This window comes from Sander lucioperca, chromosome 5, assembly GCF_008315115.2.
Source record: "Sander lucioperca isolate FBNREF2018 chromosome 5, SLUC_FBN_1.2, whole genome shotgun sequence".
Lineage (NCBI taxonomy): Eukaryota > Metazoa > Chordata > Actinopteri > Perciformes > Percidae > Sander > Sander lucioperca.
Genome location: NC_050177.1, coordinates 25,729,741 through 25,749,762, shown reverse-complemented (window position 1 = coordinate 25,749,762; position 20,022 = coordinate 25,729,741). Strand labels below are relative to the sequence as shown.

Below are 20,022 nucleotides of genomic sequence, written 5' to 3'. Positions count from 1 at the left end.
AATATATAACTGAACTCCAGTCAACTTAAACAATTTAAAGTTAAATGTAATCACTGTCTGAGCATTAATATCTAAATATTAATCGTAATTATCTCTAGTCAGTAACAGCAACACACAACGCAGACTAAAGTGCAGTGAGTATGGCACTACCAGCCATAGTGATCCTGATCACACCGGAAGCAATTTCTCACTCCGATCCAGCTTCGGTCAGTGTACTTCATACTTGCATCAAATCTATCACCAAATCCGCCTTTTTTCATCTTAAAAACATCTCCAGACTCCAGCCATCACTCTCTGACTCAATGGCAGAAACCCTCATATGGTTTCATGAAAGGCACTATACAAATAAGTTGTTATTATTATTACTGTATGGTTCTCAGTAGCTCACAGTTTTTTTTGCTAGGAAAACCAGCATATCCACTTTTGCTGGTTTAGAAGACGAGCGAGTGCAAGTCACTATATTCCCTCCGGTGCTAAACAGAAGCTCTGTGTAGCCGTGAACCCAGGCTTGGTGACCGTACTAAGGGGCATCATTTCTTTGGCAATAAACTCCGTTACTGCTTGAGTAATTTCCTTGTTCCGTTTTAAAGTACGTTCATATGGAGTTAACGTTACGCTTTCAAACATTTCGGTGAGTGATGCCTGTCGGGTGGTATTTTGCTTACTTGACAAACTGGTGTTCGGCATATTAGCCATGCAACTGTCGTAGACAACTGTGTTGTGTTTTTTTTTTTTTTAAAGTGCTGATACAGGTTCGTAGTGTTACCTGTGAGGTAGCAACGTTAGCAAGACAGATTTTGCACATTACCTGAAGCTGCGCATCATCTTCTTTTTTTAAACTAAAATAGTCCCACACAAGTGACATACTGTTCCTATTTGGGACTAACGTTTCTGTCGAGCCTGAGGCCATTGTACAACAGGTCAAGGTACGGCTTGGCGTTAGCGTGCCAAGTTGACGCTTTCTCTGTGAGTGCAGACTGATTTGCTCTCGTGAGTCACGTGACCAAATCGCAGCCTTTGCGATTAGGATTAGAATCACATTTTAACATATCGCGATATTATTGCAAATGTGATTAATCGTTCAGCCCTGTGTGTTGGGGTGTGTGTGTATGTGTGTGTGTGTGTGTGTCTGTCTGTCTGTCTGTCTGTCTGTGCGTTAGGGCTGCTCGATTATGGAAGAAAATAATAGTCCCGATTATTTTTGGCCAATATTGAAATCACGATTATTTAAAATGATTACTCATTGACTTTTGGAACGATGTTGCACTTATTGAACTTAAAAAACAGTTAAACTTCCTGGACGACATTTGACATATAAAGCAGGCAAAGCGACTCTGGTAAAATAGTGGCTGGATAGCAATTTATGTCGCTTGCCAACTTTCTGAAGCCGTCGTTCTCAACTGTGCTAATGGGGCACATGTCTTTGGCTTAAAAGTATGCAATGAAATCTGTTATATTTGTCCTTCTCCAAACTCAACGAATAATGAGTTGCACTATAAAGTGTGTCTTTAATAAAAGACTGCGTTGCAGACGATGTCGCTGTGGTTGTCTTCTCTTTTTTTTTTTCTTTGTTATTAACATTAGTTGGTCATACATGACTTTATGCTTATGTTTCAGGTGGTTAAAGAGTTTGTGGTGTTACCAAGTGGTGCAGACACCACCGTGTAGCAAATCTTGCAGATGATGTTTCTTTTCCACGTCTGATTCCTTAAATCCGAACTTTTCCCAGACAACCGAGTTTGATACCCCCTTTTTACTCACCAAATGCAGCTTCTCTCCCTATGCCAGGGTTTCCCGCAGCACTTTGCAGCTCAGGCGGCCCGCCTAAGCTGGGGAACCCCACCGCCTTAACTAGGTTGTCAAAAAAAAAAAAAAAGTCCGCTGCACAAAAGGCCGTCAAGTGCATCTCGGACAATAGCGCGGAAGCGCTTCACACCAGTGCACAAACAATGAATCAGATAAAGAGAACTGCTGTTATAATAGTATATAGTAGTATAGTATAGTATAGTAATATAGATGCACAGTGAGAAGAACTCATGGTAAATTTATGCAAGGGTAATTACTATATATGTAGTCTGAAAGGCTTATTACATATACTTTTGTAAATACGTCTGAATGGCTACACTGCAGTTTGTAGAATAATGAATCTTTGTTTAGCATGTGATTGGATCAATGTTTCAATGGCATTTCGAGAGAGCATTTTAAAAAGCAATTGTACACCAGGAACATAACATGGCAAAGAATGATTCAAAAGTGTAAAAGGCACTATTCAACTAGTGTATGTATGTATGTGTGTGTGTATATATATATATATATATATATATATTAGGGCTGTCAAACGATTTTTTTTAATCGCGAGTAATTGCTGAATTTCTATAGTTAATCACATAACACATTAATCGCATATTTTATCACATGATTAAAGTTCTATTATTTTGGATTTCAGAACAGTTTTTAAGTACATATTAACAATGGAAAGCAATTGTTACCAGTGTATCTTGATTGGGAATCAAATGAATGCAAAGAAAGTTACTTTATGAACTTGATTTTAAGATTTGTAATTATTTATTTACTGTAAACAAAAGAAAAATGTGTGAATCTGTCATTATTGCACAATTCCTCCAAGTACCTAACTAAAAAACTAAAAATACCTATCCTTACCAGAGTCAATATAGTGTTTAGTAACTCCTAAATAATGTTGATTACTCACTGACGTCCAGTGATCACCGGTTAAAGAGACAGCGTTTGCAGCACTTTGCTACTGTCCCCCTCGACGGCAACGAGACAGGTCAACCGTAGTACGTCTTTAAGACCCGAGTCCTCTACGATGCTGACAGGTCTGCAGTTAGTTGCCACCCGTTTCGCAAGAGCTGTAGTAATTTTTGGGATTTGGTTTCATCCACAGGTCGGCAAGTAGCATGCTACAATTAACTGACAACATAAGTTATACAGTTACAGTTCTCAAGGACGCACGCACACACGGACGCGACAGCACAGTCTCTTTTTCCTTTCTCTCAACTTTTCCACCGTGTGTCGCGCATACCCGCTCACGGTGTAAACTGTACTACTATGCTTAGCTCCATAGGTGATAGCTCAAGCTTGACGTACTTGTCTACGAGCCGTCCGGGAGTTTTGGAAAATAAAAAGCGCCATTCAGGATTTCATTGCTGCTGTCTTTCTCCATCATGCCTGTATATATATACATATATATATAGTCTATGTATGTGTGTGTGTATATATATATATATATATATATATATATATATATATATATATATATATTATTTATTTATTTATTTATTTATTGGAGATTAAATAGGTTTAAATAGGTTTATAACTCTGGCCATTCTCCATTCAGTGGGAAGCTAGTTGTGTGAAATTTGTCTAAATAACAAATATGCTATTGATTACCTCTAATAAAGATGTAACTTGATTTTGACAGTGCAAATCTCTCCAGCCTGGGGACTGCATGAGTTTAATTCAGTTCCTCTGTCAGTGACTAAAGAGATATTGTTGACCTCTCTTGTAAAGGATAAGTCCATCCCTGAGGCTGTGGTGTTAGCTTATAACCATGTCCTCCCAGCATATGATATTCTCCACCAGTATTCAATCACTGGCAGGAGAAAGGCAGGAGAAAAACAAGAGACATCTGATTGAGAGGGGAAGAGACGTGCATGAGATAAGGAGGAACTCTGACACTAAAGAAGCGAGAAACAAACAGGAGGGGGGGGTGCATTTCCTGTCGCCTGTATTGTCAGTAGAGAGTAGTGATGAAGCAGATAGTTTAGCCAGTGTGGCTCTCCAATTGTCTAGCTGACAGCAATTAGAAGGCACTCTTTAAAACGTTGCCTTCATTAGGTTACAGAGCACTCGCTGCAGGAGGAGACACTGCAAAGTGTAAACGGCCAAGGTGAATGCCGGTGAGTCACCATATGTCACACTAATGAAGGAGACTGGGTCTTTGGGTTGGAAAACGCCACATTTGGCTGCTTGTGTGGTTAGGTTAAAAGGCTAATCAGCAGATTACTCACCAGTATAAGTGGGCCTGGGGAGATGTTAGAGAGGCTGTTAAGGGTCCACAAGGTCCTCACCAGTCTCATCCAGTGGAAAGCAGTAGATATCGGACCCGAGCAGTAGAATCCACAGACTAGACCAATAGGTAACAGGCCTGTCTAATCTAGTCCAGTTTAGTCTGCACAGATCACGTGCACATTCTGAATCCTTTAATGATGTACAATTCCAGTTCAGGCTTCACTGGGTCCAGGTTTGGGTCCAGTTTCGTTCATGTTTTTGTTACATAGTATGTGCTTTCCAGAAACAAACCTCTGATTGAGAGATAACAGGGTCCAGTCAAGGTTAAGATCCAGCACCAGCTCCAGGATCAGCTCAGTTCAGTTCAGTTCAGTTCAGTTCGGTTTAACATAACTGCATTATTCCACATGGATTAATAGAGTGGAGCCACTGAGAGCCAGTCATGTTCAGATTCCTATCTGTTCATTTTTAGAAACAGTGAGCCATTATTGTTTGAGATGTTAACATAAAAGCAGACCCATCCAGACATTTTTTGTGTGATTTAGTTCCCTCTCTGTTTGTGCAGTCTAACATATTGTTTATCCAGGTTGAGTGTGATTATCTATGCATACAACTTTTACTGTTTAGCCATTTATTTTCTGTCTGTTTTTACCGCACGCTCGGTACCTGTCGGTGCATGTTAATGCGGCTCCAAATGTTGAATTCAAGGTAATTCATATTTTCTGTCAATTTTTATGTTGTGACACATCCACGTATCTTTAAGTTTCTTTTTTTAACTTATCTACGCCCATTGTATCCACTTCCACACTGATACAGATGGAAAAATCAGCATTCATTGTGTGCCTTTCCATGAAAAAAGGGATTTAAGATGATCACACCGACAGCTGGATCCTGCAGCAACTGGCCAGTCAACGGCCGAACAAACAGCGGGCCTTGACGTGGTCGTCCAATCCAGACATGAGAACCAAGATTAGCAGTTGAAAGTAAACCAGACAGTATAGGTCTATTTCCTCATCATACTCATGAAACAAAGTAATGGGTAATAGTAAACAGGAGATACAGGAGAGGAGCTATAGGGCCTTTTTTCTTCAGTTTTCACCAGCTTCTCCCTGGTGGTGACGTTCTCCACATCTGCCACTCAGGACAACATCAGGGGTCTAGAAAACAGGAGAGCAAGAACACAAAGGTTTAAAAGTACAACATTTAAATGACTGGAAAAGAACATTATTGTAAGGACTGTACTGTTCTAAAGGGAAATATTTAGAACAAGGGGGCTAAAAGGACGATTAAAACAGATGTACAGTAGGACAGGTCTTGACAAAAGGATAGGACACCAAGGTTCTTGGAACAAAATATTTAAAACAGCAGAGGTCTAGAAGACACAATTTAGCACCTGTGAGATCTGGAATGCACCAATTAAAATGCTAATAGCACAGACGATTAAGAATACAACTGACTTCAACATGTGTTGGTAAAGCACAATTTAATTTTAAGTGGCTTTCACTTCTGTTGTTCAGTGTCCTGAGTTGAACTACACTTAATCCTACCCAGAAGCCTAATTTATAACATTCTCTGAGGGCACTCGGTTTGATTTGTTTTCAGAAATTCTGCCATGACTTAAAAGTTTAAGAAAAGCTAATATTCACAGGGAAAACTTTCGTATTCTTTGTGAGTATATTACCTCCTTAGGGAAGACACAAGAAAATGAAACAATATGAAAGTGTAGGAAGTAAAGGTTCAGATGTCATGTTTTTTTTTCCTCTGACTTTGTGGTAACATCAAACTTGTCATGGGGCCAAACATATGAAAATGACACAGCTAACAGCTCAGTATGTTTCAACTTCTTTAATCAAGTTTTTGTTGTGTCTACGAGTGTGTATGACATAATGTCTACTGGCCTCTTACAAGGCAAAACGGCTTTCATATGTCCCCTAAAAATGTAATCAAAACTCTATTTAAACACCTTTTAATTTGTTTTATTTTGTGAGAGCTGTGTGAAAGTGTAACTGCTGTGTAGTCGTGAGACACAACAAATACCTGCAAAAATGAGGTCTTCTGACAAGTGAAAGCAAAGAAGTGTGATAGCTTGGAGATTGATGAAGCTGTACTTATTGTGGCAGTATATTGCCGCAGCTGTTATTTGTAATGTGTATGTTGTCAAGAGAGCATTTCTTAACTGTTATTTGTCAGGAGGAATGTTTCCTCACTGCATTTATGTACAGCCAGTGCTTATTGTGGCAGTTTAAAAATGAAGCAGTCTTCTTAATGCCTCAGTCTGTATTCATCCATCACAACCACGGCACATCACCACTGCCTTCTCCTCCATCATCCTCCAGTCCTCTCCCCTCTTCTCCTCCATCACCCTTTTCACCACGCAGATGGATGAAGGAGATGGGGCGATACAGAGAGGAGAAAGGAGGAGGCGGTACGCAGAGACCATAACGCAGTGCGAGTGGTGAGGAAATAGATAGAAAGATGTAAGGAATATAAAATAATTACAAAGACAAAGGTTTTATCAATTGAAAACAAACAGGGGAAGGAGACGTAATACGGGATTAAAAAGAAACCGTATGTGCAAACAGCTTTAGAGAAAAGGGATGTGCCAGCAGAAGAGAGACAGAGAGGGAAGAAAGAATAATTATTGGAAATGAATACAATTAAGAGAATCAAGATAGGGAGGGGGGACAAGTGTTAGGTTAGATGAGAAGAAAAACAAAAGGAGATATATAATTAAAAAGAAAACAAGGGAAGAATAGTAATAAGAGGCATACAAAAGAAACTTAGGGCAAATTAAAGAAAGAATCAGAAATCCAGAGATAATCAATAGAGATAGAAAGATAGTGACCAGGAAAGATAAAAACAAAGTGTCAAGGTCAAATGAAATCAAGGATCATTTCACCCACTTGACAGAAACGTCACTTTCTCTAGTGGTATCTGTAGCCATCAGATTGGTTTGTCATGCCGGTTTTGAGATGCTTGTCCTTGAGATTCCTGCCTCTTCCCCAATGAAACAAAGGTGAATAGAGACTGCTGTTTGTGTTGCTCATAGCATAGAGCAATTGCATTTAAGGATGGATAATCCATTGAACCTCTCAACAGTTTTCAAAAGAACTATTTCTTCAGTAGACACTCATTTCAATAAAGTGTTCACTGGGAGGAACATTGTCAGCACTGCAACAATTATATTCTTCTTCAATCAGCTGATTGATTATAACTACAAATATATCACTTCTCAGAGCCCAAGGTGGCAAATTAATTTATTTGAACAACAATTATTTTCTTCTTTAATCAGCTGATTGATTATAACTACACATATATCACTTCTCAGAGCCCAAGGTGGGACATTCATTTATTTGAACAACAGTCTACAACCGAAAGATATGCAGTTTACTGTCATATATGACAAAGTATCAAATATTCACATTTGAGATGCTGGAATCAGGCAATGTTTGCCATTTATGCTTAAGAAATGAATGAAATCATTAACTAATTATCAAAATAGCTGCAGACTATGTTGCTGTCGAGTGATTTATGGATTAATCGACTAATTAGAAAGCAAATATTTCAAATCATGTTTCTAAGCTGTGACCACAGATTAAATTCCATGTTGCTTCATTGTAATAGGATGGAGGCAGGAATCTCAAGAATAGACATCCCAAAACCTCAGCACACAAAACACCATAGGAATATCACAAAATATGTTTTTTGTTATTTGTGTGAGCTGACCTGACAAGAAAACAAGAAACCTCACACGGAAGGGTCAGAAAGCAGGTTTAGTGAAAACTCTGAGTTTGTTAAAGCTCCATTGTGTAATTTTTATAGTTGATTCTTAGCAAAAAACCTTTGTTCTTTCACAAATATGTGCTCATTCATGTGTAATTACTTCCACCAACTAATCAAAGTATTCTTGTATGCGTAGAATCTGCCATTTAGAATCATTCAGAATACATTCGAGCGAGTTGCTCGAATGACGGCCGCGGCAAATTTTGAGGTTTGGGTTGGTCGTTGTCCAAGCTCTCTGCAGGAGTTTGTAAAATTGATGCTGAATCTTTGCTTGTAATAAACCTTTTTATAATCAAGAACAGTGTCGGCGGATTCCTCTTCATACAGCATCACAGCATTACTATTTAAGGCACCACACGCGCTTTTCACTCAGTGGCACTGAATGTGACGAATGCCAGGGAGGGAGGGGGAGAACATTACTTGGGACTGCTGGCAGATTTGAAAGCCTGTTGAAAATGGAGGATTGCGCCTATTCTCGAGGACATGTAACAGAGTTGCCAAGGAAGTTAAAAAGAGAATTAAAACGACAACGCGACAGAGACCAAAGTTAATATTGGAGTGGCTTTTCCAAGATGGAAAGAGTTCATAAGGAGCAAGGATTTTAAAAGGGACACCAAAGTTGCCTTATCTTACCTTTCTTCTCAAAAGGTAATTCAGCCTATTTGTGTGTTTGAAGTTTTATAGTTGCTTGGCTAACTATAGCATGGTTGTGCATAACGCTAGAACGACGTCTGTGATACTTTTCCTCGCGTCAATGATGAAAAAGGATTGTCTACCTTGTAACATAAACGTAATCATATGTGTCGTGATTTCCCTGGCAGACAACTCACGTCATGGAGTTGTAACACAGACTAGCTACAGCTAGAACAGCTGCGTGTAAACGATGGAGATACTAAGAGCTAATTTCGGTTTCATTGACATTGTTCATACTGCTCAGAGAAATATATTAAAAACACAAACCTACGTTGCTTCTCTCCTACGCTGTAAACATTGCCTTACACTATTAATCTCGTACAATATACAGAATAACGACAGCACTGATACTTTGCTGACATTAGCCTGCATATGTTGGGGAACCTGATAGCTGATGTTAGCAATGAAATGGTACCAAAATAATCGTAAAACTATTATTACACTTGAAGGAACACTCGCGGACAAAGTCGTACTTCTTGGAATAATACGACCACCGTAGGAGTTGGAACACGCTCGGAATGGGGGATGGGGGCTAGAAAGTAATATTCAGTTGGATGTCATATACAATTTCACCCCTAGATGGGAGTAATTCTTACACAATGTAGCTTTAACCCTGAGATGAGGGAAACTCTGGGTTTTCTGTTTCAGAAATGGAGTTTAATCAAACCTGAGAGAGAGGGGTGACTCCAGCCCGTTTCAGAAAGAGAGGTAACTTAACCTCAGAGTCAGTTACTATGGTAACTGAGCCTGTGAATCTAACCTGGTCGGGAGCAGGTTTTCTTCAATCAAACTTGGTTTCTCTCAGTCTCCTCCCTCTGACAGAGTGTGCTTTCATTTCCTCATTCATTCATTCAGTCTGTATCAGGCGCATTTTAGCGCAGTTTGTTATATGCATGAATAAAAAAAACAGGGCAGGTTTAATAACCATGTTATAAACATACGTCGGGAGATGATATTGAGGCCCCGACTATAGATGCATTTTCATTTTCTAGATACTAGCTACCTGTTTGAACGGTATCATTTTTCTTCAAAGTTATCAGTTATGTAGCCTACGTAACCTTATCCATCCTCATATCACTAACGTCACATCCCAGCAGATTCTTTGTGTCACATTACATTTTTTGCAAACGGCAGTTTTCTTTACATTGGTGATGCGGAGCATATTAGTAAAGCCACTGCATAGCAAAGCTCCGTCTGAAGAATGTGACTCGCTCTGAAACGTTTTTTAAACGTTTTTGTAGTGTTCCCTGGACACAAACCAGTAAGAGCCATTAAAAGGAGTTCCACATTGCAGGTGAATGATGTAAAGCCTTTGAAATAAAAGATTATGAATTAAAATTCTGTTAATGATGGTGCTGCAGCCTCAGAATGGGATTAGTAGGCCTAGGACTTTTTTGCCCGCAGGATTGCACCTAAATGAAATACATTATATGTTCAATACCATTTCACCAGTAATATTATACTTATGATTAAATATGAAATGAATACACTATACTTACACATTAACTCTTGCAGCAATTTTCTCCCACGCAAATTCTCTCTTGCAGCAGCCGCTGTGTTGCTTTTTTAACGAAATATATGTTCAAACTTGCTGTATGTGCGCATGAGTATTTCCGCCGACCAGTTTGTTTGTGGTTGTTACCATTAGGGCTGGGACAGTTACCGCATTACCGCAATACCGCGGTCACGTGGCGCCTGGGTCTGAGCTTGTCACCGCAAAAACACATTGGCCTGTGTGCACATTGTGTCCAGTGACATGGATTCATTGATTCTAATGACATGGATTGTGTCTGATGACATTGTGTCTTACATGGATTCAAGGTTTTCTAAACAAAACTTATCATAAAAAGATGGAGCAAATCTGACCTTTACGAGTGTGGGATCACAATGTTCCATGACACATAATAACATTCCGTTCGTGTTGACTATTAGGCCTATATGCGGGAGTACCTGTGTAATGTCTTGTATCAGAGAAATGTCTTTGCCTTTCCTACCATGTATTAAGGAAAGGCAAAGACATTTCTCCGTTCTCAGCACAAGATAACAATTACCATTTTCATTTAAAATATCATTATTATCTCGGTGGGTTACCACGGTGTGGAAACCGCGTGTTCCCAGCTTAATCCGAGGCTCCTGAAGTTGCGGGCGCACTGCGGGCTCGCAGTGCGTTTCCTGAAGTTGGAATCATGGCGTGAGGAGGAGATGACAGCCCTCAGGACATTTATCAGCCTTGTAAATAATCCCATAGTAACACTTGCTCTATCTCTCTCTCCTGAGATGATTGACCAATCAGTGACGAGAGTCATCGCTTTGATCTCCTGCCAATCACTCGAGCTCAGACTCGAGAAGGGGACAGAACAGCTGTAAGGTCCGTGTACTTGGTGGCCAACGGATTTTCGTTTTGAAAGGAAAAAAACAAAAACGAAAAACGGCCAGTTTCCCAATTACCATTAGTAAATAGGAAAACAAAAAACGGAAAACAATCCATTATTCGTTTTTTGTTTTGATATTAAAAAACGGAAAACGAAAAACAATCTCGTTATCCGATTTTCTTTGATGTATTTGTAGATGGAACTCGGAAATTAAAATGTGTGTATAAATCTTATTCCTTTGTCAGTACCCGATCCGTACCGCCTGTAAAATCCGTTCTGTGCACTGCCTGATCAGTTCTACGCTTGCGCGAACACCGGCAAACTTCACAGCTCTATGCACGCATTGGCGTTAAGGATGTTTGGACATTCCCGGTTACCGGAAGAAAACATTAGACAGTGACAGTAGACCGTTATGATGGCAAAGATGAAGTTTACAAGGTGTTTGCTGGAGTTGCCTAAAGTATCTGCTAATGATATACGGAGCGTCGTCTGGCCATCCAGTACAACACCATGTAGCAAATTAAATAAAGGCTTCAAATTTTACGTTTCGTCATTTCTTTGCAACTTTGAAGGTAATTTGCTAACGCTAGCTAGCCTGAGCTAGAAGCCTTGCTTTGGTGTTTTAAGTCATGACTCCGTCCTGCTTCAGGTTAACCATGTTTTAAATAAAGTTTAAGCATGTGTATACCTCTCACTTCATGTGTTTGTACTTTTATGAAAGTATCAGGTAAAAACAGGGCTACAAATGAGATCTCTGTGAGAGACCAGCTAACTCCTAGCAAACTATTATGTAGCTCAATGCTGGACATTTCACCCCTAATTCCGGTCACTTTACTGTATTTGTATTTGTTTAGTATTTGGTTTAGAAGCCTTTATTGGTGATTTTTACGGTACAAAGTCCTGCTACATACGTACATAGCTAGCTATATATGCTCCGCTATGTCGCTTTAGCATGCAGCTACAATAGTTAGCTATGAGTATGCTAACGTTAGATTGTAGTGGAACGAAGCAGCACTTTCTAACGTCAAAAATCACAGACCAAACACTACACAATCGGACATGTTTCAGCAGGAATGTGTCCCGGAATTGGGGAGAATTTAACAACATTGCCAGCTAAGATGACCGTTAGCATGTAGCTACTATAGTGTTTACTGCCGTTAGCATAGTGGTATACAGCAGTGGTGGCTAGGAGAGCTGTCATCCCATCTTCAAAAGGACACTTATGTACGTTTACACTTCATCGCATTAATAATAGACAGTCTATGGTTATTAGTCAAGACGAAGTATTAGGTAAAAACATTAACGTAAACAACACAACAACGATGTCGCTACACGGTTTTGGATCAGTGACAAGTTTCGAATGTTTGTAGCTATGACTATTGTATAATAAAGATTTAATAAAAAAGTTGTAATGTTTGGTCGTAAAGTGTTGACACATGTTACTTATATACAGTCTATCGTGCAGGCAGAACGGATCGTGTACCAACAGTTACAAATCGCACAGGGACATTGTTAGTTTTCTACTACGTAATTATGCGCATGCACAGAACGGATCTTACAGGCGGTACTGGCCAATAAATGCTATTGAAGGGCGGGTCTTGGTGTGGCGGGAGTAACTTCCGGGTCACGAAAAAAATACCAATGCAAAATTAAGGAATACGACTTATACACATGTATTTTAATTTCCGAGTTCCATCTACAAATACATCAAAGACAATCGGATAACGAGATTGTTTTTCGTTTTCCGTTTTTTAATATCAAAACAAAAAACGAATAATGGGTTGTTTTCCGTTTTTTTGTTTTCCTATTTACTAATGGTAATTGGGAAACTGGCCGTTTTTCGTTTTTGTTTTTTTCCTTTCAAAACGAAAATCCGTTGGCCACCAAGTACACGGACCCTGTAAACAGACTTTTTTCATTTCCCGTTTTCGGACTTGTTGAAGTGAAGTGTGTAGCCCAGAACATAAGTTTAAACTATTCTGTAGCTTGCTAAACTGTCACGGGTTTTACTGCCTCGTTATCTGTGTAAACGTTAAAGCTACTTTCATATTTCAATAAGTGTTCTGCTACGATGTGGATTAAGTTTTGCCTGTGTTACAACATGACATTTATTTGGAGAGAGAGAGATATATTATCGCCTTGATAATATTGCTGTTGCTGTGTTTCTTATTGCATAGCTGATAGATGTGCAGATTGTTTAATATTACTTGTGCAGCCACGTGTTGATATTCAGGTTGTGTTTGCTAGCAAGGTGCAATCACCAGTAAACAGCATAAACAGTAAAAGAAAGGTAAACAGATAGCGCTGTGGAGCCACATGCTTAGCTATTAAAGGTGTATTACACTGTTTGCTCCGTTATGGATAGGTGTGCTGTAATAGATGTGGCTTATTCTCAGTTTGTGTTACTGAGCAATATGTTACATTTATGTTAATTATTACAGAGAAATTAATGTAATTCTTAGTATTGTTTCTTGTTATATGCTGGTGGCTATAACATTTAGTTTTGGTAAATAATGTTCATAGTAAGTCAGATGCTTATTAATGTGCATTATTATTTGCTTATATTTCAGAACCACATCCAACTTCACATGTAATGTCAAAAAGTCAGACATCTCTGGTTCAAGTTCTTACCAGACACCCTACAGAGGGCCAGTGTTTGAGTAGCCAGTTTTCAATAGTTTTTATCAGTTATGTATTTTTTTTGTATTTTTATTGCCTATATTATTGTAATATAATAAACACTGTTACACTTTTTGAAACTACTTCAGCTTGTGTAGGCCTATCAGTGCTTTCTGAACATATTAAACACACTTTTAAAAATACCGCGATAATACCGAAAACCGTGATAATTTTGGTCTTGTTGTTTTATTGTTCACTTTTAACTCACTTTACATTAACTTTGCTAACTCTCTTTTCCTCACAGCGGCACTCATACGCTACTCTCCGTTACCGCTCGCTCTCCTTGCGTGAACACACGGGCACTGATGTCACTCACTTAAGGCACCCTACCATTCTCGCTCTAACTTACGCTACTCTCGGGTTGCTGTATACCGCAATACCGTGGGAATTTCTTGCTTTTCAACCGCGGTAGGAAAAAATCCATACCGTCCCAGCCCTAGTTACCATGGTGAATTGTAGTATCATGGCTCCATTCATGCTGCCTTTTGATAGTGGTGGTGCATGCGCTTAACTCTGAGTGAACCTACTCTGAGTTGATTGAACCAACTATAATCAGCTGTTCTGGAACCGAAAACTCAGTTTCCCATCTCAGGGTAAATCAACTCAGAGTTCAGGGTTAGACTCAGAGTTTGTTAAACCTGCTTCCTGAAATAGGCCCCAGATGGCAGCATGCTACACAGGAGTGAGTCTGAAAAAGGGACAGGCCGGTGTGGAGTACAGACACAGGGTAAGAGAAAGGAAGAGACTATATGAAGACGATAAGGAGAAAATACAGGGAGTGCTAAAGTTTTAGGGGACAGTCATTACTCTTTGTTTGTAGTGTTGGCACGCTCTCTTTATGATGCCAAGAGACCTTCAGATCTTAAAGGCTCTCCATTCGACACTATGAGGTCGCCTGTCATCTGCTGCTGGATGCGTCCAAGAAACAGACGGACAGAGAGAGAGAGAGAGAGAGAGAGAGAGAGAGAGAGTATACATGGAGAAAGAGAAAAGGAAACAGAGCCATCCATGGCAAAAGAGTGAGAGACAGAAATGGGGAGAAACAGTGAGAATCAGAGAAAAACACTGACACAGATACAGCAAAACAGCACAGAAAAATGGGGAAAAGAGAGGAAGCAAAAATGTCAGGACAGTCAGGGGGAGAGAGAGAGAGAGAGAGAGAGAGAGAGAGAGAGAGAGAGAGAGAGAGAGAGAGAGAGAGAGAGAGAGAGATGAATTCTGAGAGACAGACGGCAGTGAAGAATGAGGCCAGGCATACGGGATGACACTCAAAGGAGTGATGATAGATTAAAATACATGGAGGACAGACAGGCTACAGGGTCATGGATGGGCCATTGGGAGAACACACACTTCACACAGAGTCACACACATCCTTGTGTTATCCTCGACTATTTTCTTTCTGGCCTAACCTTGTGAGGGCATTTGCACTGGCTCAGGGCTGTAAAACCTTGTACACACACAAATGCATGTGCATGGATTTGGTAGTTGAGCTTACACACACACACACACACACACACACACACACACACACACTTATTTTTGTCACTGAGGACATTGTATTGACTTACATTGAAGGCCTAAAATGAGCCTAAATGTAAGTATTACCCCCTTAAAATGAATAGTTTATCTTGTGGGGACATCATTTTTGAAAATGAATTTGAAAATGACGTGTCCAGTTTGTACATAGGAATGTGAACAAAACAGTCTATGAAAAGCAAACAAACAAGGAGAACTCTCACCCACAATGTGCCTATTTTTCATGTTGGGTTACGTATTTGACAACCGTGGGCCTTTAATGAGGCCTCTCTGTGTATTTGTCAGTTGTTCTGTTCCTCAGGCACTCTGACTCACTGCAGCTCTCTCTCTTTCTCTCTCTCTCTCTCTGATCAGATCAATGTTGCCTTTCTCTGCATTGCAGCAACCAGTGAAACACATCACAGACACAGCTACACCCTGAGAAGCCCCAACAGCCTCTGTACATACACATGAGTATTATCCCTCATTGAAGGTTGCCCTCAAAATGCCAACGATCCTGCAATCAAAGAGAGGAAACAAAGAACACAAAGGGCAGCTGCAACTTTTTCCTCCTGGGTGAAGTGTCAAAATAAAAACTGTAGTAATTGCTTTGTTTGTCTGTCTTGTTGTCATCTGGGATGCTCTTTGGAAGCTCCTATGAGTGACACACTTCAGACAGTGAAGGTTGAGATGAGGTTAAAGCTGTTAATTAGGCCTATCGGGGAAATGTTTGAGTTTGTGCATATGGTTGCACTTCAGTGCTACAAGTAAGATTCAAGCAAATTCTTGATCCCAGTTTGCAAAATTCTAGCCAGTTACAGTCCTAATGAGCACTCCTCAACTGCTCTGCTTTGAAACTTGAAAACAACCTCTCAGAACAACTTGCCCCCTTAAAGCTTCAGAGGTGAGGAAAACAACTTCTTTTACTATGTCTTAAGTAGGGGTGGAAATCAACAGAGGCCCCACAATAAGATGTTATTATGATACTTAAGTCATGATACGATATTATTATAATTTTGAACATATTGCAATATTCTGCGGTATATTGCAATAAATGTATCGGTTTGTTCATCAAACTTCAATTTATTGCTGCAAAATTGGATTGTGAAGTAGACAAACGGACCAACACATACTGTATATATTAAAAGATTGATACTTGGCATCCGGGCATCGATACAGTATTGCCACGGGAAATATTGCATACTATGCTGTATCGATTTTGTCCCGCATCCTATTCTTAATCCAGTTAATATCCAGTAGCCTATTAGTTAGAACAACACTTTACACCATTCTTTCATAAAATTATTATAGACTTTTGATGTGAGTATTTTAATTAGTATTTTAATGTCCGACTGACTACCGATCCAGCAGAGTTCACAAAGGTGAAAACTTACTCTGAAAACTATGCTGCTGCGCTCTGCACAGATCTTGTCTCCTCCCAGCTATCAATGTAATGACACCTCATTTCAATTCATTCAGAGAGGCCAATAGAATGACATATCAGTCACTGATGAAGTATTTCGACTCGGTGGTTTAAGCCACTCATGTGAAATGGTGTCTCTTGTTCATTCTAATATAACTCCCATTTCCTGAGTGGATTAGTGTTAAAGGGGAAATGCACAGGAGTGGGCTTAGTACAGGGAAAATCTACCTGAAAAGAAAAGTTGCATGCTCTTCTGGATTCCTATTATTATTATTATTATTATTATTATTATTATTATAGCAATATTGATCATTTCATGCAAACTTAAGCATGTGCAAGTCACTTCAAAAGTTTGAATCAAGAGAACTGGGGCCTTAGGTTATCTAATGCATTTCTCTTGTGTTCTTACAAACTGTCCAACTAGTCTAGGTCCTGGGTAAGATTTGTATGCACTTCATTTAGCGGAGAATATCTCAACTGTTGTAGACTAATATGACCCCATTGAACAACGTGGGATGTGTGCCAAAATCTCTACCCGGGACGAAAGTCCTGAAAATGACCACAACAGGTGACACTATTATCACACTACAGGTAAATGGGACTTTTTCTTCCCTTTATAGATATCCTCATACATTTCTACCAGATTAATCTTCATATTAAGAGAAATACTTTTTGTATTACACTTTGTCTAAAAAATAAAATAAAATATGCAAATGAGGCAGTATCTCATTAAATATGCGTACATATAAACCATCGAAGCTACAGATTTTCTGCTTTAATTTCCTACCTGTTCTAAATATTGCTGTCATCACTTTTTTTTTTTTTTACAACAAAAGTTTACTTGGCAGCCATAGTGACCTGAGGTCATAGCAGAGCACATGGCAGTTTTATATTTAATTTGGTGTGTATTATAGTTAGCTAACTAAAGTTTGTTAGCTAGCTAGCTGCTAGTTTTTTTTTTTTGTTTTTGTTTTTTTTTTGTTTTTTTTTTTGCAAAATGGGGCAAATGTCATCACCAGTACATCTCAACTGCACACACGAGGAAGCCGATGACAGGATGATGTTCCATGCGCAGGACATTTTAAGTCACCGTACAGCAGGGGTGTCAAACCCATTTTCACTAAGGGCCACACTGAAAATAGAGAATCACACCAAGGGCCGGACGTGTAGAGTTTATTGACATGCTTTTGTTACTGCATGTCACTTATTTTTTTAACATTTTGGTAGCTCTTTTTCTCATTTTTGTTGTTTTTGTTCTGACTTTTTTGTGGCTTTCTCAGACATTTGTCACCTTTTTGTACATTTTTTTGCTTTTTCTGACATTTTTGTATGCTTTTTGTCATACCTTTGTTGACATAAAGCCCTACAAAAGTCATCAAAAGAGTTCCTTAGCCATCATAGAATTTAGCAAATCAAGCAAAACAATGATACAACCTGTTTCACAGCCTGAATATGAAAACTCTCTGCTTCTTCTGGGGGAATTTCTGAGTCTCAGAGTCGGCAAATCTGCCAAATTCTGCTTTGAATGTCATGTAATTGCAGTTTTAAAAAAACACTTTCCTGTGTTCTTGGTTTGGCGCACAACTAGGTCGACCACAATGTATTGTGAACCCAAATTGATATACGGACCAGATCTAAATCTGCAAGGGGCCGGATTTGGCCCGCGGGCCTCGAGTTTGACACATGCCGTACAGGATCTACATCACTGTCATCAGGTGACACAGATGTCTTTGTGTGCCTATTATACCACATAACAGTCAATTAGAGAAATCTTGGCCTCCAAGAGCTCTGGCTCATCTGCAACTCAGGAGTGTAAAGATCAATATTACCACTTCCTGATATCTGCATACCGCTGGGAGACGAGCTCACACAGTGTCTCCCAGCACTACATGCGCTGACTGGGTGCGATACAACCAGCAAAATATCAACCAAACTTGCAGCTCTGAACACTGTCCGCAAACCAGACAACTCTTCTCTGATTCACAATTTTAACTGTCCACAGCTAACAGAGAGTGCAATACAAATGGCGGAAACATTCTTGGTCAAATGTCTCAAACCATCAACGGACATGGAGACATTTGACGACCTGCGCATTGCTTCGTTTGATAGTAATGCCCTTAAGATGGACTTTGAGAGGACCGCTTGCACCTCAACTAATGCAAGAAAACATATACAAAAAGCCTATTATCAACAGCAGCTTTGGGTCCAAGCACCATTTACAGACGCTACCTCAATCTTAAATGCAGATGCTTATGGTTTTGTAAAAAAGGGCAGTTTATTATCCCTGAGATTGTAATCTCAAAACCTGAAGGTTTGCCAGATCCATGCTCGTGTGGAAAGTGCGCATACAAGAATGGGTGTCCCTGTCGGGTAGCTGGTATCCGTTGTTTCAAGTACTGCAAATGCAAGGGAGGCAATAGTTGTAAAAATCCTATCACTGAATGAGCTCTCATCATCATCCCCATACCTGGACTCTGTTGTGAAAGTTTTACCTTGCAACACAGGGAATAAACCTGTTTTGTATTTTTCACTTTTCACAAGTTAACGTTCCATTGATAATAGCAAGGTGGGATATAAAATGTCTGTATATTAATCAAATGCTTGTTTTCTTTCTTTTAAAAAAGTCCCTTGTTTGTATACAATTGTATTTATAATTTCCATTCAATACAGCACAAAACAGGACATCCCCCTCCCCCACACACACACACGACATCCACACTGAACATCTACAGAAACACAATTAAAAATATCAAACCAGAATTCTTACACTTGCACTACATGGTCATTGTGAACATTGTGATCACCTCAGAAAATCTGTAACTTCAAGAGTTTATATGTACGCATATTTAATGAGATATTGCCTAATTTGCATATTTTATTTTTAATTAAGATAAAGTGTAATACAAAAAGTATTTCTCTTAATATGAAGATTAATCTGGTAGAAATGTTTGAGGATATCTATAAAGGGAAGACAAAGTCCCATTTACCTGTAGTGTGATAATAGTGTCACCTGTTGTGGTCATTTTCAGGACTGTCGTCCCGGGTAGAGATTTTGGCACACATCCCACGTTGTTCAATGGGGTCATATTAGTCTACAACAGTTGAGATATTCTCCGCTAAATGAAGTGCATACAAATCTTACCCAGGACCTCTACTAAACAGGTTTCTGATACTTTTTTCAAGCTGGCACAAGAGGTTGATCCACGGGCAGGCGAGAGAGACAGTGAATAAACTAAAAGCTCAACTAGTACTGAAGCTGGAAATTAACCAACTTCAGTGCAGCAAATTGGGTTGTGACTGCACTCAACTTTAGCCTGTCTGAAAGTAGTTTTTGGTACCAGCTCAGTCTTGGGTTTTCTATATCTAGGTGTCACAGAGGTTTTATCACTAATCTTGGCTATGCTGTCCAAAGTCATCCAGCCTTTTTTTGATGTAGACTTCCTTTTATAACGAATCATAAAAACATTTTATTGATGTTCTTTTGGCTTTTTTCCTCCACATTTTAAAATGTCCAATCATTGTAAA

At 39.4% G+C, this 20,022-nt stretch overlaps 1 protein-coding gene across 7 annotated transcripts in view; it reads right to left on the bottom strand.

The window, feature by feature from the left end:
* Nucleotides 1-20,022, bottom strand: part of zgc:172282 (leucine-rich repeat and fibronectin type III domain-containing protein 1-like protein) — a 199,315-nt gene that overhangs the window by 12,753 nt on the left and 166,540 nt on the right. For 4 of the 7 annotated variants that reach the window (XM_036001298.1, XM_031297284.2, XM_036001299.1 and 1 more), the window contains exons 10-11: nucleotides 14,367-14,467; nucleotides 4,032-5,189 (exon numbers count right to left, since the gene is read on the bottom strand). In XM_036001298.1, coding sequence (XP_035857191.1) covers nucleotides 14,415-14,467 — 53 coding nt within the window. In that variant the 3' untranslated portion in view covers nucleotides 4,032-5,189; nucleotides 14,367-14,414. Of the gene's footprint in view, nucleotides 1-4,031; nucleotides 5,190-5,227; nucleotides 6,615-14,366; nucleotides 14,468-20,022 lie in introns of those variants that run through there. The other 3 variants (XM_036001301.1, XM_036001300.1, XM_031297287.2) reach the window with 3 other exon arrangements.